Raw genomic sequence first — 20,565 nt, forward strand, 5'->3', positions numbered from 1 at the left:
TTTGGAGTTTGGTCGTCCTTAGGCAGACGCACTGATGGCTGTCACAGGTGGGAGGCGGAATAGGAATGGTAGTGCAGTTCTGACTTTGGGACTGGATGGTGTGGCATAGCAAGGGAAGCTGCTGCCCAGGCTGCTGGGATTTACTGCATATTTGAAAGTACAAGGCAGTGGCAGACAACGCAGTTGGTGGCTGTGGCAAGGAATAATAGATCCTTTGAAAAAAGACAAGGGCTGAGGATGATTAATTAGCAGTTAAAGGCTAAATGTAACCAGAGGGCTTCCCCGGTAGCCTAAAAAGAAATCACTCATAGCCACAGACCTGTGCTTAGTCCTGAGACTTGTAGAGCTCTAGAGAAAGTTGGTTTCTCAGCATAAGCACGTGCTACCTCAAGGTCAGGGCCTGGATCAGGAAGGGGACCAGACTCTCAGATCTGGCATGGGATTGCCTGGTTGGCTCATTCAAATCCTGAATCCCAGATGCCTTTGGGACCTGCAGAAATGGCTACTCCTCTGTTACAGACTCGTGTCCCATCCTCCTGCCATTGCTGAAGGCCGTACAGGATGCTTTTTCTAGAAGGAGGAGCTTCTGCCTCCTTCCCACCTGGCCATTAGGTGAACAGCCTAGCCAAAAAGTACTGGGCCTGTTGAGAAAGCCTATGAGACATGCACCAGTCAGGTGAAACAAACCATAGGGTAATTTGAACAGGGAAAGGTACAGCATGTTAACTAGTAATGGGTTTAGCTACCAAGGAGTAAAGAACTAAACACAGTAAAGGCAGACACACAGCAACTCTCTGAGGTAGAGTGTTGAAGGAATAAACAGTGGGAGTGACTGGGCCAGCTGACATGCACTAGCCTGTCACCTGCTGTCCTAGTACAAGCACCTGGGGCTCTTTACTGGAGTGGCCGTGGGCTGGGGTAGAGGCCATCCATGGACCCAACCACATGTGCTCCCACTCACCAGGCTGATCTAGTTACTGCCTCCACTGAGTGTCCAACCTTCAAACAACAGACCAAACACCGAGTCCCTAGTAATACCATCCTTTGAGGAAACAGTCACTTGGTGGCAAGTTGACGACCCTGAACCCCTCGTCCCCCTAAAGGTGCAGTGACCTATCTTGGTTGGAATTGACACATTCCAGGCGTGGCTTTCCCTTTTCCATTTGCAGGGCCTCAGTGAGATCTGCGATCCAAGGCTCAGAGTGCTTGATCCACTGACAGTCCCACAAGCATTGCATCGGACATGGGGACCCACTGTACAGCAAGGGAGCTGCAGCGGGCATGTGATTATGGGACCCAAGGGTTCCTCAGCCACACAGCCAGCAGCACCACTCTGACAGAGGAATGGCCTGTAGCAGGCACAGCTTGCACCAGCATGGAGGAGCCACCTCCAGGGTGAGGTGTCCTCAATATGTACAAGTAAGGGGTCTACAAACCAAAAGGGGGATGTGGCAGTGGTCCTGCTTGTCATCACTCCCAGTGCTCCAGTTGGTAAATCCGTCTCTCCCCCAACAACTCTGGGTTCTGCAGATTGAGGCTTGACCACCAGAGGGGAAGCCCCCCAGGGGCGTAAGAAGAATACCACTTAGTTTGAAGCTGCAGCTGCTGCCCCATCCTTTCAATAGCTTTGTGCCAAGAGACTGGCAGGCAAGGCATGTAATCAGCATCCTGCTTAGGATGCGTCCTGGTCATTGGAAGTCAGGGCTGCTGTTACATGTTGGTACAGGGAAGCATACATACACTTGGTACCCGGGTGATAGGACTAGTCACTTCTGTCCTCTTTCCAAATCTCATCGTCAGTGCAGTGACCATGGTGGCCAGGGGCTTACACCTCACAGGGTTGAGGGGTTTGGGTAACTCTCATCAATCGGGTAAGCCACCTAGAACAGCAGAGGTGCTAAGCGAGGATGAGGGGAATCTAGAATGTGCTTTAGAGGAGGGAGACGAATATCATTTGTAGCTTTGAGACCAGCTACAGTGATGAGGGGACGCAGGTCATCCCATTAACCCTCCTTTTAAAAGCTTCCCCCAGCAAGAGGCCCACCAGAATCCTGAAGGAGCTGCTTTCAGAAACGTGTCTGCAGCAAGTGGCTGGGAGCAGTGTGGTATAGTGCCCAGCAGCAAAGGACTGCAGTGAGCCCTGTGGATGCTCAGGCTCCCACACTAGTACTAAGCCATTCGTAACCCCACCCGCTGGGAGTGTCTCTCTGCTCACAACACAGCCTCTCCTGGTGGCTGCCCCAGCTGCATACTCCTTTCCCAGGGGCAACAACCGATCCAATGACTGCTTGGTGCTGGCATATAAAGTCCTGTTCTCTTGACCCAGTGGGGGATAACTCTACAGGCCATCCAAGTCCCAAGCAGGCCTTTAGTGACTGCATCTTGGCCTGGTCTTCCTCTTGTGCTCCCCCTGTACATGTTGATCCTGACAGCACTCCCCAGTGAACTTTCCAAATGCAAACCATCTCAGAGTCAGCCTCCTGGGGACCAGGCCTGTGCCAGTGGATGTGTATAACATACTCATATACAAAAATAGGGAGATTTGGTCATTGTTTGCAAAAATGAGATATTTTTACAGATTTCTGCATCTTCAAGAAGGCTCTAAGTCATCTTTTTTTAAAAGATTTTGACAGAGAAGGAGCACAAGTAGGCAGAGCTGTAGGGAGAGGGAGAAGCAGGCTCCCTGCTGAGCAGAGAGTCCAATGTGGGGCTCGATTCTAGGACCATGGGATCATGACCTGAGCCAAAGGCAGACACTTAACTGACAGCCACCCAGACGCCCTGCTCTAAGTCATTCTTTTCAGTGGCTGCGTGCTTCATGGTGTAGATGTTACATAATTTATTCATCAGCTTCTCTCTTGATTGGTATCTGCTTTGTTTTCAGTCTTTTGCCATAAAGCAATACTGCCATAGATGTTTTGGTTTCAACCTATTTACTGTTGCATATGTTTCTAGAAACAGCCAATAGTGAGGTTGTTTGGTTAGATGATTTATAAATTTATATCTGTTTTTATTGAGGTTACACACACACATTCTACACACAAAACACATATATTCTGAGTTTATAACTCATTATTTTCACAAACTGAACACCCCTGTAACCTTCACGCAGATCAAGAAACAGAACATCAGGGGCGCCTGGGTGGCACAGCGGTTGGGCGTCTGCCTTCGGCTCAGGGCGTGATCCCGGCGTTATGGGATCGAGCCCCACATCAGGCTCCTCCACTAAGAGCCTGCTTCTTCCTCTCCCACTCCCCCTGCTTGTGTTCCCTCTCTCGCTGGCTGTCTCTCTCTCTGTCGAATAAATAAATAAAATGTTTAAAAAAAAAAAAAGAAAAGAAACAGAACATCAGTAGCACCCTGGAAGCCCAACTTTGCTCCCTTTGTGGAAGTCCTCTTCCCAACTCTCAAATAAGTATTTTTAATTTCAATAGGTTTTGACAGTTTGCTTTCCAAGAAGATTCTAGATATTCACATTTTTACCAGCAATGCCCGAAAATACCTCTTCCACCTCTGGTGGTATTTAGTTTGCATTTCCCTGACCACTAGACAGTTTTCAGTATTATATCATGTGTATTTGCTTTTTGGATTTGCTAATTGGTGTACCGCTTCTTCCTATCTTTTAGATCATTTTTTTAAATTGAATTTTTTTTGCCAGTGTTTAAGGACTTGTTGTATAACACCAATATTAGCCCTTTATCATTTTTGTTCCAAATGGTTTTCCCAGTGTGTTCTCTTCTTTCCGAAGCGATGCTGCTATTCCTATTTATTAATGTTGTTTTCTTTTTTTTTTTTTTAAAGATTTTATTTATTTATTTAACAGAGATAGAGACAGTCAGCGAGAGAGGGAACACAAGCAGAGGGAGTGGGAGAGGAAGAAGCAGGCCCATAGCGGAGGAGCCTGATGTGGGGCTCGATCCCACAATTCCGGGATCACGCCCTGAGCTGAAGGCAGACGCCCAACCGCTGTGCCACCCAGGCGCCCCATTAATGTTGTTTTCTACTGAATTGAGATGCCATCTTTGTTCTGTAATAGAGTCTCATTAAGCCTCGGGTCAGTTTCTGGATTGTCTATTCTGTTCTAGAAATCTTTTGACTCTTCCTATTTGGATACAACGTGGATTTGATTGCGGTGGCTGAATAGTATGTTCTGATAATCCAGGAAGGCGAAACTTTTATTGTTTTTCACTTACCTTTCATGTCTGTTTTCAGATATTTGGTATTTCTTATGTATTTTAATATGTTTTTAATTAAAAGAGCTCTGGAGGGTCTCTAATTGCAATCGCATTAAATTTATTTTTGGAAGAATTGAACGTTTTGTGCATATCTGGATGCTATGTCCTTCCGTTTGTATAGATCTAGTTTTATGAGATTTTAAGTTTTCATCATTGAGTGCCTTGTGCCTTTTTGTTAAATTTATCCTAAGTTCTTCCTACTGTTAAGATTTCCCCTGTTTGCATTCCTTGGTTGTTACTGTTGCTGTGGAGGGGACATAAATCACAGTGGTTATGAGCACGAACACCTGAGTCATGTTGCCTGGGGTTGAATGTGGGTTCCATCACTTACTGTTCAGCCCAGGCTTATTAAAATTAAAACAAAATTTAGAAGAGAGGTTTGTATTAATGATATTATACTGAACCTCTAATTGTTCCATTGCAATATTATGCATTATAGGAATTTCCTCAAACCATTTTCCGAAAAATGGCTTTTCAGACTCCAGTATTCAGAAATTACCAAGTAATAATTTCTAATAAAAATGTCATGATTACATGGATCCGTCTCCAGTTAATTTGAAGATATATTACATAAATGTTTACTGCAATGGTAGTATACATTTTGGGTATGAATGTTATTACCCTGTTTTACCTAAGTAAATAATGAGTAAGTAGCATGCTTATAGAGGCCACTTTCAATGTTTAGCTAATTATATGACTTAGATTCAATGTTTCTTTAATGCCTCATGTTTCCTTTTTTTGTGTTTTTAAAAGCTGCAGAAGTGGTAAACAATTCAGTACTTCTTCAGACTGGGAAGAATCAATCACTGGAAAAAAGGGTAAATCATTGCAATGTTTAATTCACTCGTTCAGCATATACTTATTAAGTGTCTACTGTACATTAGGTACTGTGACTACCATGCTTCAGATAATAAAGAACGGAGTTCTCCAGGAGCTCACAGTTGAACTTGCTTGGTGGGGGAGGGGAAGGCAGAGAAGTGCCATGACCCTACAGGATGATGCACTGGGTGCCATACATGATAGGGGTCAGTCCCAAGAACAGTAGGAAGACCACCCATCCAGTTTTTGTGCTGTCTTGTTTTGTTTTTCTCTGGGTGGTGGGGAGAGTAGTCTGGGAGTCTTTTTGAAGTGTGAAAATTACGCCTGAGTGGACGTCTTACAGGATGATTAGGAACCCCACCTTTAGAGAGTGGGGGAGGACTTGGCAGAAATGTTTAGGTTAGGGGAAGAGCTGGGGCTCCCAGGACCACGGGAATACAGAGAAGTTCCAGAAGGAAGGGGACACAGCTCTCAGGGGGTGAGCTGTGTAGTGTGGGGCTGAGGGGAGGGGAAAGAAGAGGTCATCTCGCCAAAGACCTGGTACAGGAGACACAGCAGCCAAGAAAACAGACTCTGGAGCAAAAACTACGTGTGTTCAAAGCCCAGCCGAACTCAGTCTAACTGAAACTCCCTGTAGTAAAGTGGGGTTTGCAGGACCCGCCCCAGGGTTAACAGGATGATGGCTTGCCCTGAAGTTGGGGGAGAGGCAAGGCCGACAGCCCAGCCACGTCGGGGACACAGGGTCTGCACCCTTTGTGAGTGAGATTTTCTCTCAGAGCCGCTCCAGCTGTGCCCCTCCCATCACTGAGGTAGAGAGCCGGCTCACCAACGTTTTGCTTCCTTTCTCGCAGAAGAATTTTGAAAAGCCATATACCTCATGACATATTTTTAAGTTGACATTTAAAATACTCATAACAAGTTTAAAATGTTTCACAGGGGCGCTTGGGTAGCGCAGTCGTTAAGCGTCTGCCTTCGGCTCAGGGCGTGATCCCGGCGTTTCGGGATCGAGTCCCACATCGGGCTCCTCCCTTGGGAGCCTGCTTCTTCCTCTCTCACTCCCCTGCTGTGTTCCCTCTCTCGCTGGCTGTCTCTGTCAAATAAATAAATAAGTAAAATCTTAAAATAAAATAAATAAATAAATAAATAAAATAAAATGTTTCACAGGACACAATTTCTGATGTATTGACAGTACTGACATGTTAAAAATGATTCCATCATCATTAAAATATAACTACTAAAATCTAAATACTGTAGTCTGGTAACTTAATACCCACAAGCATCCCTTTAAAAATGACATGAGCAAGATATTCTTCAGTAATCTAAATTTTTGTGTTTCCCTTTTGTTCCTCGAACTCTTTCTTAGATCTCTTCTGCGGAATTAACAACATAATATAATTTTATACTTGGAAGTCTTTTCTTGAAGCCATATAATATTTCTCTGTAATAAAAATATAAGTATAAACTTAAATTTTCTGTGACCATATGCCAAATACTGAAACTTTCCTCCAAAATTATTTTTAAAGTACTATTAATATACATTTGTTCAAAGCAACATAAATATATCACAAATCTGAAAAATAAACATTAAAAATAAGTTTTATTCTAAATGAACCCAGTAATGAGATGGGTAGAGATTCTTTTTTTACCGTCAGTTTGTGAATTTATGAGTGAATGTTGCATAGTACTAGATCAAGACAGGAAGAGGATTGCTGCTGGGCTATATATTTTTTTAAATTTTTAGTAAATAGATTAACGTATTATCAAATAGTTGTGGTGATTTCCTTTTCTCTGTAAATGGCCTTTACCGGGAAGTTAAATTACCTGTCTTGAGCACGCAGTGCATCTGTCCCATACTGCCGTCCATGGCACCTGTCATTACACGCACAGGGTGTGGTTGGAGACTTTTTGAACTCCTGCCTAATCCAGCCAGTGGTTCAAATATGCACTCCTACCTGGGTTGTGGAAATTACTGCTCTAGAAGCTACTATATAGTTTCATTAGAAAGTTTGATCATAGATAATGTGAAGCCGTGTCCCTACTTTATCTTAGATGAGGTTTACCAAAAATTAGTTTGGTTTGTAGATCCGTCTTAGAAATCCATATTCTAGTGAAACGTATCATGTTTTTCTACAGAACCTGAATTCTTCTGTAAGCCAGACGTCAGGAGCGTCTGTCAAGCTCTCTATTCAGTCCTCCAGTATCGGACTCACAGATCATCCGTCTGCTGACCAAAACCAGAAGCTCGTCAGCTCATTGGCTCCTCCCAGTCGTTTCATTCCACAGTGTAACCAAGAGGCTTCAGTCCTACAGAAAATGGAGTATAAAAGAAAGCATTTCCTAAAGGAAAATAAAAATAATGAAAAAAAAGAAGTGAATCTTAAAAGAAAACATAGTACGTGTAATTTTTCAGGGAAAACAAGTAAACATGTGGCATTGGAAGAAGATGCTGGTGAGGTTGAAGCCCACCTAAACGGTGGGAGCGCAAGAACGTGTGAAAACCATTTTTGTGACGTTAGGTATTTGGATGATTTGGAGAAAAGCCAGCTGGTTGCAATGCTGAAACAGGCAGTAGCCGTGGTGGTAACGCTGATGTATGAGGATGGGTCGACCCAGCTGAGAGCTGAGCAGGTTGGTAAACAGTGTTGGGTTTTGTTTGTTTCTTTAGCACCATAAAAGAACCCCATTTTCTTAGTGTCTGATTTTGATAGGAGAGCTAGAAATAGATCTGAAGCCCCTCTCCCCCAGTGCTGAGTGACTGGTAATGCATAGTTCTCTTTAGATTTTTAAGAAACTGCCAAAATGTTTTGCAGAGTGGGTATGCCTTTTTACATTCCAGCAGCAACACGCGAGGGTTCTGAGCCCTCCATCTCCTTGCCAATCCTTGTTGTCTGTCTGGTTTTAGCTATTCTAGTGGGTATTTCACTGTGGCTTTAAATCGCATTTCCCTAATAACTGATTACATTGAGCATCTTCTCATGTGCTTAGTGCCATTTGTGTATCTTCTGTGGTGAAATGTCTGTTCTGGTCTTTTGCCCATTTTTAAATCGGGTTATTTGTGTCTTATTTTCGATCTGTAAGCCTTCTTTCTATATTCTGATACAAGTCCCTTATCAGGTCTATGATTTGTAGTTCTCCAAATCTGTGGCTTGTTTTTTTTTCAATTTCTTACTGATATCTTTTGAAGCACAAAATTTTTTAAATCTGATGAATTCCAATTTATCAATTTTTTCTGTTGCTTGCGCTCTTGTTGTTATATTTAAGAATGCTTTGCCTATCCCAGGTCTTGAAGATTTACTTCTGGTTTCTTCTAAGAATTTATGGTTTTCCCTCTTACATTAAAATCTGTGGCTCACTTTGAGTTCGTGTGTGGTGTGAGATAAAGGGCACACTGGCTAAGACTGTTATGATGTTGAATAGGGAGGAGACCAGCTTTGGAGAGTAAGATCAGGGGTTTGGCTTTTGGCCTTGACTGTCATTAAGACAGCTATTTATTTATAAATTTAATGGTAGGGCTTTTCTCTCTATTTAATGATAAAACATACCTTTCTTTTTTTTTAAGATTTTATTTATTTATTTGACAGAGAGAGACATCGAGAGAGGGAACACAAGCAGGGGGAGTGGGAGTGGGAGAAGCAGGCCTCCTGCTGAGCAGGGAGCTCGATGCAGGGCTCAATCCCAGGACCCTGGGATCATGACCTGAGCTGAAGGCAGATGCTTAACGACTGAGCCACCCAGGTGCCCCAAAACATACCTTTCTTGAATAAATACATTGTTTGCGTTTAATTTTGAAACTGTTTTTGTATTCACAGGCTCTGGTTCCCTCTGTTAAAGGAATTGCAATGTTACTGCAGAGCCATGTAGACGGCAGTGGTCCTCTGGATGTCTCAGCCTCTGATGGTGTCCTGGGGGAAGGCTCTGTACTCCGTGATCAGTATATCTACCTCAAAACAGAGCACTCTTCTACTGGGGGCCAAGAGCAAGAGGCATATAATCAATTTGCCAGGTCAGTAATCTCCTCCCACTGCCTTACATGCTACTTACATGTATGCCTCGTTGAGTCCAATTTAAAGTCTCCCAAGCTCCAACTTTGATTATTTAAACTTTTAGAGATTTTGTACAGGTGCAGGAAAATAAAACGGATCTGAAGCAGAAAGCTATGCTCATACTAGCCTGCTTTCCCCCAAAAAGCTTCTGGAATGAAGGCTCCGTCCTTCCATGGGAGCCCCTCCAGGATTTGAGTCAACATCTCAGTGAGAAGTTGATGAGAAAAGCTTTGTTCCAAGGTCTGAAGATATACTGTCGTGGCCGCAGTCCCAGATGATTTTCCTCATCTCACTCACAGCATTAGAAAATTATCACTGTATTCAAAAAATAAATTGTCCTCAGTACCACCTAATTTCATGCTAATTTCAAAGCTTAATTCTGTGGAAATAGTGAAGACATACCTCACTTGGACCTGCCCCTTTAGATTTGGACAATTTTAGAATGAGCAGGGATGTTGAGCTACCCCGTCACGATCCTGAAAAGTCCTGCTGTGGGTTCCAGCCTCTGCCCTCACCACAGCTCTTTGCACGTGTCGTCAGCCTGACTCCAGTTTCTGCCTCGGGTGGGAACATCCACTTCCTGCCTGACCAGCCATCTGAGTCCCAGCCCCTTAGCTGCCAGGCAGGAGCTCCTCGAAGCTGCTATCCTGAAGAGGCATTCATGGGAATTCAGGGTGAGAAGGTGGGACCTGGGCCTGGCGCAGTCGGCCTCCTACAGTCTCACTGGGCCATGGGGGAGTTGTAGGCAGTTGCTGCGTCTATGTGGTCTCAGCAAGGAATGCCAGTGCCAACGTTGTGTGGCTGGACCAACCCTTAGAGTTCTTAGGATCACAGGACACAATTCAGCAAAAACCATCAGGGAACTTTGAGGAACAAGAGTCATTACTCGCAGGCCCTGGAGGGTACACAGCACACTGGGGGCCACACAGCAAAGTTGTAGCTAGAGAAAGAGAGGGCGCAGGACTGAGGCTCTGCCTTTATTAGGTCTGAGGATGGGGGGTGGGAGGTTTCAAGGTTTCACTCTTTATTGGCTAATAGAAGTCATCAAAGTGAGAGTGAGGGTGCAGGAAGGGAAAAGCAGGATCACTCACAGTTCAGGTGTCCAGTTGCCCCCAGCCTATCTGGAAGGGGACCTTGTTCCTTGTCGGGGTGTTTTGCTAGTGGCTTGTCATACAGCTGGCAATAAGGATGTCTTTTGAAATGATGCCCTGACAATCATGAGCTTCACATCAGGTACTTACACTGCAGGAATTTCAGGTGAGAGTGGGACAACATTTGACAAATAGAGCAGCCTGCTACAAGAAACCCATGGCCTTATTTTTACATAATTTTCTTCTGAAAGAACAAATAGGCAGCTCTGTTCTATGGAAGATCTCTGTGAGAACAGAGCCCTAATATTTAGACAGCCTTTTCTGAATTCTGGAACACTTGGGATCATTGCTCACTCTGCCACTGCTGATCTGGAAACAACTGTTTCTGTAAGGGAATGAGCCATAATGAACTTGAGCAGGCCGAATCTATCTTCTTTTAGGCACTATGTTCATTTTTTTAAAATTATTGGAAAATAACCTTTGTTTATATATCCTACTCAATGCTTTTTTCTTAACATGTGCAAAACTGAGCTCCCATCTTCCCGAAACCTGCCTCTGACAGCCTTTGTTGTCAAGGTTAATGTCAGCATTTGCTCTCCATGAGCTCAGGCCATCAGTCTTGGCATTATCTTTAACTTCTCTTCTTTTCATCAAAGCTCTTAGTAAATCCCATTGGCTCTTCCTTCAAAATACAGCTAGAAGCTGAACTCTCTTCCCCCCTGCCGCTGCCCTTTGGTGCAGGCCTTCACCTCCTGACTGAACTGAACAGGGCTTCCTGAGGGCCTCCTGCCTCCACCTGCCCTTCAGCCTGTTTTCCACATGGCTCCCAGAGAGGGTCTGCGCACTAAGTCAGACCCTCACGACATTCCCTACTCAGAGCCCTCCAGCAGCTCCCGACGATGCCTGAGGTCTGCGCGTGGCCCTTCACCAGGCCTGGGAGCTCCTCTTCCCCTGCTCTCCCTGCACCCCAGCCTTCCTGCTCTACCCGAGGCTCTTCCTTGTACCACTCTTCCTCCCCTGCAGTGTGGTCCCAGGTATCTGCGGGATGTGTGACCCCATTCCTCTAAACCAAAAAAACCCCCACAAAAGACAAAAAAGCAAATTTTGAAAATGTGAAAGTAGACAGTAGTGTAATGAGCCCTATATACACACACACACTCAGACCAAACAGTTACCAAAGGTTTTTCCATGCTTCCTTCATCTGCCCCTTATTGAGGAGAGAGGTACGGAGCTGGGATTAGGGAAAATCCCAGGCGTGTTGTTTTAGCTCACAGGGCTCGGGATGCAGCTCTAAAACACCTGGACTTTTCTTCACCTGGCCACAGTGCTGTTCTCAAACTTGGCAAATTTAATACTCAGTCTACATTTAAAGTTACCTGATTTTTTTAAATGTCCTTCTGCACTGATCTGTTGGGATCAGGACCAGCAAGGTCAGGCATGCCATTGCTTGTCTCGTCTACCTCTTCTAATAAGAGCATCCTCCAACCTTTGACCCCATCTTGCAGGAGGTCCCATGTCCTGGACTTATCTGTTTTGTGATTGTGGGGTCCTTTCCCTTGTTCCCCTATCCTCCACACTTTCTGTAGACTAGAGCTTCGTCCTACAAGCTCCATTATTCAGCTGCAGCTTTTTTCACGAGGGCACTTCCCCGGGTGGGGCTGTCTGCTTCATACCCCGTCTGCGGTACAGTTGGGTGGTCAGACTTAACAAATAAAAGTGCAGGATGCCAAGTTTGAATTCCAGATAGACAATTTTTTTAGTGTAACTATGTCCCAAGTATTGGAAGAGACATTCTTACGCTATAGGCATACATCTCTAAAAAACACATATATTTTTTTCAGATAAAAATTATTCACTGTTTTTCTGAACTTCGCATTTAGCTGGGTGCCCTGCACTCGATCTGGCTACCTTCTGGGAAACTCTTGTGTTGTCCTCACATCCGTGACGCCCCAATGGAGCCATGGGCTGGGTGGTGTCAGCACACTCCCACCGTGGCGAACGTCTCCACCAAACATCCCCTCAGTAGCTTCGTCCATCAGTGAGGGTCATCGAAATCACTTTTTAAGTATGTCTGGAGATGGTGATTTTTCTGTGTCTATCATTTCTTCCACACGTATTGGATCAAATTTTCTGTACTGAACTTTCCTTCTTCAACAAGGCCTTTTGTTCACCTTACCCTTCAAGTCTTCTCTGAAGTGTTACATCATGGTCAGGGGCCTTCCCTGCCCACTGTGCACAGTGGTGCCCACCCCCCTCCACGCACATCCCCACTGCTGCTGCATGTATGCAAAATACTGCCCCTGTCGCCCCGTGTCTGTCCCTAAGCACTCCGAGCCAGGGATTTTTATGTCTTGCTCATTCCTCTGTCTCCACAAGCCAAGAACAATGTGACAGAGTATGTGCTTCACAAATATTTACCCAGTATTATTTGTGAATAAATGAGTAATAAGGTTTAATTTTTAAGTTTCAGGACAGTTATATGAAGACATGGCCTCACATACCATAAAATTAGAAGTAATAATCCCAATTCTATGATAGTATGTTTGAGATTTAAAATGAATTTAAATAAATCACATTTAAATTAAAACACCTAAATAACTGTTTTGCACAAAACGTATCCAGTAGTGTTTATTGAACAGCTGGGCAAGATCTTCTTACGCACACGCACTCTCTTCATCTGCCCATTAACTGTACGTGTTGGATCTTATTAGTTACATTTTATAGATGTCAAAACTGAGACTCAGAGAAATAGCCCTAAGTCAGTCTCGAGGTTTCCACTCAAGCCTCCTCTTTTAGACTCAAGTCTAGCTTTTTTATATTTTGGCTGCCTTTTTGTTTGCAAACGTGACACAGTCAACTTCTATAACTGACGTACAAACCCACTGTGTTTCAGCCACTTTGTCTTACAAGATGCTCTTGTTGTAGTCTGTCTTACCCTAAGACAGAAACCCACTAGCCTGTGGCCCTTAAGTGCGAGATCCTGCAGTTCATAGGTGACCTTAGCAGGGACTTGGCATCTGCAGCAAACAAGGGCGTCAGAGTGGAAGCACAGCCCTACTTCCCCGTGGCTCCCAGCCCTTCTGCCCTCTCTCTTCCCTGCACCCTCCTAGTCCACACAGCCAAGACCTGACACGGTGCTGCTGGCCCTCTGTCCTCCCTACCAGCTGGGCCCCCTCTTCCACGGAAAGCCACGTGAAACCACACAAAGTGCAAATGCCTGTGGAGCAAGCTGAGCAGCCTCGAACTCTCTGTTGCCTCAGTGTACAGAGCTGAGTGCGCTCCTGCTGTCCCGCATTAACGTGTGAATACAGAGTTACCATAAAGGAAAGGTTATAGTGCGCCCCTGGCATCGGCAAGATAGGGTCTTGCTGGGAAAATTGCTTAACCACTCTGAGACTCAGAGTAGACCTAGTGTTTGCCTAACAGGGTTGTGGTGAGATTTCAGTGTACCGGTCCTTTGAAGTGTTTAGCATGGTGTTGTCATGGTAGGTGTTCAGTAAATGATGACTCTCACAAACCCCGTATCCAAGGAGCTTGCGGTGCAATGCAGCAAGCCTACTTTCAAGGTACATTACGGTACAGATGTGATCCCGGCTGCCACTGGTACATGGACAGGAGTAGAGAAGGAGCAGAGGAGGGGCAACTCCCTGCCTGGGGAAAGGGGCAGTTGGCAGAAATCCTGGGAGGGGAATTGTAGGCAGGAATGCAGCATGTGGGGGTGCCTGGGTGGTGCAGTCGTTAAGCATCTGCCTTCGGCTCAGGGCGTGATCCCAGCGTTCTGGGATCGAGTCCCACGTCAGGCTCTTCCGCTGGGAGCCTGCTTCTTCCTCTCCCACTCCCCCTGCTTGTGTTCCCTCTCTCGCTGGCTGTCTCTCTCTGTCAAATAAATAAATAAATAAATAAATAAATAAATAAATAAAAATTAAAAAAAAAAAAAGAATGCAGCATGTGGTGTGGCCCGTGTGAGAGTATGTGGCACCATGTGCTGGTGGAGGAAAGACAATTCAGTGTGAGCGGAGGGCAGAGTGTTCGGAGTGCATGCTGGGAGAGCAGGCTGGAGGGTCGTGCTAGGGAGCCTGTAAGGAGTGTGTGCTCCGCTCAGGAACGCGGGGCTTAGTCTGCGGTGATGCGACTTTTCCCAGGGACGGGCTCTGAACAGCTGTGGGGCCTGTCTCAGCTTCGTCCTCTGTAAGTGCAGAGAAGGAACACCTTCCCACAGGATTCAAGTTAATCTGCGTAAGGCTCCTAGAAGAAGAATGTCTGCAAGGTAGTACTAGCAAGTGCTACCTGTCAATAGAGGAGTAAAAACATTTTTTCCTAGATCAGAAGTTCTAAATTAATGTCTAAATCAGTGACTTTCTTTTCATTTTCCAGGAAAGTGCTGTTTCAAACGCTGAAATGTAAATGTCCTGTTATTTGTTTTAACGCTAAGGACTTTGTGCGAACAGTGCTGCAGTTTTTTGGTCATGATGGCAGCTGGAAGCATGGTAAGTTTTAGTTTTTATAATCTCTTAAGTTGAACTCTCCAGCAGTGATTCCTCCTGAGAATGGGAGTTGGGGAGGCAGGGGCGGCACAACCCTGGGGACCTGGTAGTGTGGCTCCAAAGCACCAGCTGTGTGGCCTTGTGCCCCGAGGGTGAGGGGGCGCTTTCCCTCCGTGTTTTAGATCGTCTGATTTTTTGCAAGTATATATACTTTTTGTAATTTAAAATAAGATAGAAGTGACTTACGCAGCATGGTCAGATGGGATGTGTTGTTACCACAGATAGCTTATAAACTCCCTGCGAAGTAAACTAAAGTCCAGACACATATGAAAGGATGCTCAACATCCCGCAACATCAGGGAAATGCAAATCGAAACCACAGTGAGGTATCACCTCACGCCTGTCAGAATGGCTAAGACCAACAACGCAAGAAGCAACAGGTGTTGCTGAGGATGTGGAGAAAAAGAACCCTCACACACTGTTGGTGGGAGTGCAAACTGGTGTGGCCACTGTGGAAGACAGTATGGAGGTTCCTCAGGAGCTTAAAAATAAAGCTACCCTACAACCCAGCAATTGCACTAGTGGGTATTTAGGCAAAGAATACAAAATTGTAATTCAAAGGAATACACGCACCCCTAAGCTTACGGTATCATTATTTACAACAGCCAAGATACGGAAGCAGCCCAAGTGTCCATCGAGAAGACATGGTGTGTGTGTGTGTGTGTGTGTGTGTATCCCACACACACACTGGGATATTACTCAGCCATAAAAATAATGAAATCTTGCCATTTGCAATGATGTGGATGGAGCTAGAGGGTATTACGCTAAGTGAAATAAGTCAGTCAGAGAAAGATAAATATCATATGATTCACTCATATATGGAATTGAAGAAACAAAACAAACGAGCAAAAGGAAAAAAGAGACAAACCGAGAAACAGACTATTGACTGTAGAAAACACACTGATGGTCACCAGAGGGGAGGTGGGGAGTCTCGATGAAGACTGGGTCATGTATGGAAGTGCTGAATCACTGTATTGTACACCTGAAACTAACATGACACTGTATTAACTCTACTGGAATTAAATAATAATTCACATCAAAACACTATAGAACACATTTTTGTCTCTCATTGAACATAAGAATTTTTAAAAACTTTTCTTAGATAGATATGTAGCAAAGCAAATATAGCAGAAATCTCTGTAGAATCTAGGTAGTGGATATATGAAGGTTCACTGGACAGGTTTTTTTTTTTTTTTTTTTTTTTTAAAATGAAGCAGGGTATTGTTTTCTTTTTTTTTTTTTTAAGATTTTATTTATTTATTTGACAGAGATAGAGACAGCCAGAGAGAGAAGGAACACAAGCAGGGGGAGTGGGAGAGGAAGAAGCAGGCTCATAGCAGAAGAGCCCGATGCGGGACTCGATCCCATAACGCCAGGATCACGCCCTGAGCCGAAGGCAGACGCTTAACCGCTGTGCCACCCAGGCGTCCCTGGACAGTTCTTTTTAAACTGTCTGCATATTTGAAAATATAAGATGTTGGAAAAATCTTGTTTTAAAGATTTGTATTTAATTATTTGAGAGAGAGTAAGCGCAAGAGAGATCACAGAGGGAGAAAGAGAAGCAGACTCACTGCTGAGCAGGGAGCCTGGATGCAGAGCTCGATCCCAGGACCCCGAGATGATGACCCGAGCTTGACCAACTGAGCCACCCAGGTGCCCCAAGGAAAAAAACTCTTTTGATTGTACAAAATTTCCAACATGTAAAAAAGTACCTGTGATACAATAAGAAATACATATTTAGTCTTTGTCCCTACTTCCTGCCACATAGTTCCTAAGACCTTACAATCCCCGGAGCTAAGAGTGTATGCTAATGAGAGGACTGGGAGCTGGGGGTCCCTAGCCAGCTTCGGGATGGGGCAGTGGACAGAATGACCACGCCAGGCTTAGTGGGTTGGACTTTAAGTCCCCTACCCCCACACCCCCTCCAGGGACAGAGCCTGGGATGGAGGGCGGTCAATCTCAGTGGCCAGTGATCTCATCTGTCACACCTGGGCAGTGGAACCTCCATAAAACCCCTGCACAGGGGGTGGGGGGGATCTGGAGGGCTTCCAGCTGGGGAGCACGTCTGGGGGCTGAGCGGGTCGGAGCTCTGCACCCCCTGCCCCATACCTTGCCCTGCCTGTCTCTTGCGTCTGGATGATCCCGAGTTGTGTCCTCCATGATAAATGGGTAATTAGTTAGTATAAGGTGCTTTCCGGAGTTCTGTGAGCCGTTCCAGCCACTTATGGAACCTGAGAAGGGGGCCGGGGGAACCCCGATTTGTAATCGAGCTGGTGGGTGGGAGGTACGGGAGGGATATGAACCCGGGGTGGTCTTGTGAGGCTGAGCTCTTAGCCTGCAGGGTTTGCACTCACGGCAGCTAGTGTCAGAACGGTGCCAACTGTCAGAGCCCGGCTGGCGTCTGCAGAGCCGGAGACCTATGGGCAGAAGACCCGCATGCCGGGCTCCAGAGGCGGTGTTGGAAAACAACATGGTACCCATTACCAACTTCAACAATTACCAACTTATGTCCGGTTTTCTTTCCTCTGTAACTCCTCACATTTCCAAACCCCTGCCTCCTGGGTTAGTTTGTAGCAAATTCCAAGCATCATATGATTCATCTGTAAATATTTCAATTATGTGGTGAAACATGAGGGTTATTTTTAAGATGACGCCATCATCATCTCCCCCACAAATTAGTAGTAATCTTTCAGTGTTATTAGATATCCAGTCAGTGTGTGTGCTGCCCCAGTTGTCTTTAAGTATCTTGTTTGTTTTATTTTTTTGCAGTTTGTGTGACTTGGGATCCATACAAGAGTTAGAGTTAGGTTATCCCGAAGCCAAGATAGGTGTGATATATTTCTTAAGTTTCTTTTTTTTTTCATCTATCTGTTCTTTCTCCCTGTTTTATTTTCCTGTAATTATTTTGACTTTGTGGATATGACCAGCTTGTTTGTTGTGTAGGATTTCCCAGCATCTGGATTTTTCAAAATGTATCCCCTTCTTGCTGTTTAACACCTTCTTCTTTCTCTTCTATTTCTTGTAAATTGGCAGTTGGATCCAGCGGCTCGTTGGGAGGGCAGGACTAAGCCGTGACCCCGACCCTGACCCTAGGTAGTAGTGTGTCCTTCTGTCAGGAGGTACATGATATCTGGTTGTTTTCTTTTTTGTTATGTTTGAACTCATTTCATATGTTGGATCTACTTCTCTGCTCTTTCATATTTATCACTTTATCTAGAATCTATTTCCAATCTCCTTTCTTTTTTAAAAAAATTCTTCTTTTCCATCGTCTTTTTTAAAAAGGACATTATCTGTTGCATTGATTGGCTTTTGTGAATTGCCAGTTCAGCTTTTATTTGTGAAATTTTTTTTTGTTTTATTTCCTGAACCCTCTCATTTCTTTGTTCAGTTTTATAGTTTTCTAAGTCACCTAATTTCCAAGTATTTCTAAATTCTGATTGATTTATTTTTCATCACTTTTATCATTTTCTCAGATTTTCTTAGCTCATTTTAAATCTGTTTTGTTGGCATTTCTCTTTCAACTCCTGGCATTTTCTGCCCAGTGTCGGACCTTGTCCCGCTGGGCTTTAGGATGTGAGACGGAGGAGTTTACAGGAACTAGCCCCCAGGCCCTTCCATTACCACCAGACCGTCCCCAGGAGTTTTCAAGGATGTGAGCAGAGCCTTAATTTTGGACCATTAGAACTTTGAAAAGGCAAGTAGAGTGAACTAGTCTCCCTGGGTGAGCTCGCTTTGCCAGACAGTGCTGGATTGGGTCATGCACAGCCGACATGGGTGCAGCTCCAAGAGCGCCAGCCGGTGTTGCCCAAGCCAGGGTTCTAAATCTGCCAGCGTCAGGGACTTCCCAGACATCAAACAAAAAAGTCACGATACTGGGTGTGTTGGCAAATATAAATCTCTTAGACTGACATAATTTAAAGATGCCAGAAAATATAGTATTTAGTGTGTTGTGATCTAAGACTTCAGTTTTGTTTAAAAGCAAACTCTTATTTTTATGTAGCATTATTCAAAATGTTAAAGTAACTTGGGGCACCTGGGGCGCTCAGTTGATTGAGTGTCCGAGTCCTGATTTTGGCTCAGGTCATGATCTCAGGCTCGTGAGATCGAGCCCCCACGTCAGGCTCCATGCTCAGGGCAGAGTCTGCTTGGATTCTCTCTCTCTCTCTCTCCCTCTCCCCCCACTTGTGCTTTCTCTCTCTCTAAAATAAATCAATAAATCTTTTAAAAAATGTTAAAGCAACTTGAAAACACAACCACTTAGAATTCAGATTTATCTCTTGGTTTATCAGCCTCCCCCCCTTTTATAGCTCCTCTGTTCATGTTTAGTTAGTACCATACTCTGGTACTAAAACTTATTCAGCAAATGTCATTTTTATTTTTCACAAAGCATCTTCCCATATGTCACAGAGACACACAGTAACCTCTTCCCTGGGATTATGGATGAGAAAACTATACTTAGGGGCAGTGACTGCTCAAGCTCCAGGGGTGGCCTTGTACTTGGTTCTTTTTACACATCCCAAGGCAGCAGAGATGGGGGGCGGGGTCTCTCGGGTTTTCCTCCCATCAAGGGAAATGCCCCAAATGCCAGGTGTCTCTGTCCTCACACACATTGCCTGACACCCCCACACCCCCCAGAACTCAACAATGAAGACGCTTATGCTCTTTCTCCTACTCACAAGATTTGGGTTCCTGGACACCCTGAAGAGGGGTCAGGGTTCCTTAGGAAGGATCTCAGTGAGAGATGCAGGGTCGGAAAGCTGGGGATCAGGGGCGGAGGGCCGGTGGGGAAGATGAGGCCAGAAGAGTGACTGGGGGTTCTCACCGCTACCTCTCTGAACGTTTTTGAGGTCCCAGTTCCACATTAGTTCAGTCCCCCTCTTTGGCTGTCTGGGGTCAGTTCCCCAGGGAGATTGCCTGTGTGGGACCTGGGTCTTGGAGGCTGCTTGTACCAAAGGCTCCAAGTTCCTCAGGAAGGGCGGAGCATCCCTTCAGCACTCACCACCATAACTTGAGGGGGTGGCATTATTATTATTATTATTATTATTATTATTATTATTATTATTACTTTGACCCTCGAGAACCTTGTAAGGGCAGGGAAAAGGACGGTTCTTCAGTTTCCGTGAGTGATCAAATGGCCTTTTTCTCTGCAGTTGTTCATTTTGTAGGGCTCGACCCCAGAATTGCCGCATGGCTCATAGATCCTGGGGATGCTGCGCCCTCTTTTGAAGATTTAGTGGCAAAATACCTTGAAAGCTCCATCTCTGTTAAAGTGAACAGCACATATGGGAATTCCTCAAGAAATGTGGTGGTGAGTTGTGCTAAGATAAAGCTTTACCAGCCTTAATTAACCCCAATTTTTTCCTAGAAACCTCTTCCACTGCATAAACAGTCCAGTAGTAAAAAGAGCATTGCTGACATTCATTTTTATTTATTCCGCACAAATGCTTTTTACCCTGACATCTGTTCCTTCATGAAACTGTTCCTGGGAAGTCCGTTCACGGTGTGATCCTTCCAAACGGACCCTCTGGGGTCAGAGAGCCACGTGCCCTGTGCCCTGTGAGCTGTTCGTAGTGCTGGTGGCCCCGCCTCTGCGGCCAAGGTTGTGGCCACACCCCGGTCCATGTGTCCAGGTGTGTCTTTCCAAGCCCTGTCCTGGAGATGCACCCAATTGTTAGGAACCGCGTCTGTAGAAGCCCTAGTGCTCACGGCTCTGGAGTCCAGCCCCCGAAGAGGTGGCCCAGGGGGAGCATCGTGGGCTAGAGTTGGGCCACTCCACTGAGGCTTCCTGCTTGCAAATCAGCAGCAGCCCACAAGAAGCACAGTGGGATGAGCGT

At 45.2% G+C, this 20,565-nt stretch overlaps 1 protein-coding gene across 1 annotated transcript in view; it reads left to right on the forward strand.

Annotated features, from left to right (window-relative positions):
- Positions 1 to 20,565, forward strand: part of POLN (DNA polymerase nu) — a 150,804-nt gene that overhangs the window by 21,058 nt on the left and 109,181 nt on the right. Inside the window, 5 exon segments of the mRNA XM_034670987.1 lie at positions 4,989 to 5,053; positions 7,188 to 7,682; positions 8,864 to 9,057; positions 14,563 to 14,675; positions 19,882 to 20,039. Of these exon segments, the coding sequence (XP_034526878.1) occupies positions 4,989 to 5,053; positions 7,188 to 7,682; positions 8,864 to 9,057; positions 14,563 to 14,675; positions 19,882 to 20,039 (1,025 nt within the window).

This window comes from Ailuropoda melanoleuca, chromosome 11 (genome assembly GCF_002007445.2).
Source record: "Ailuropoda melanoleuca isolate Jingjing chromosome 11, ASM200744v2, whole genome shotgun sequence".
Classification (NCBI taxonomy): domain Eukaryota; kingdom Metazoa; phylum Chordata; class Mammalia; order Carnivora; family Ursidae; genus Ailuropoda; species Ailuropoda melanoleuca.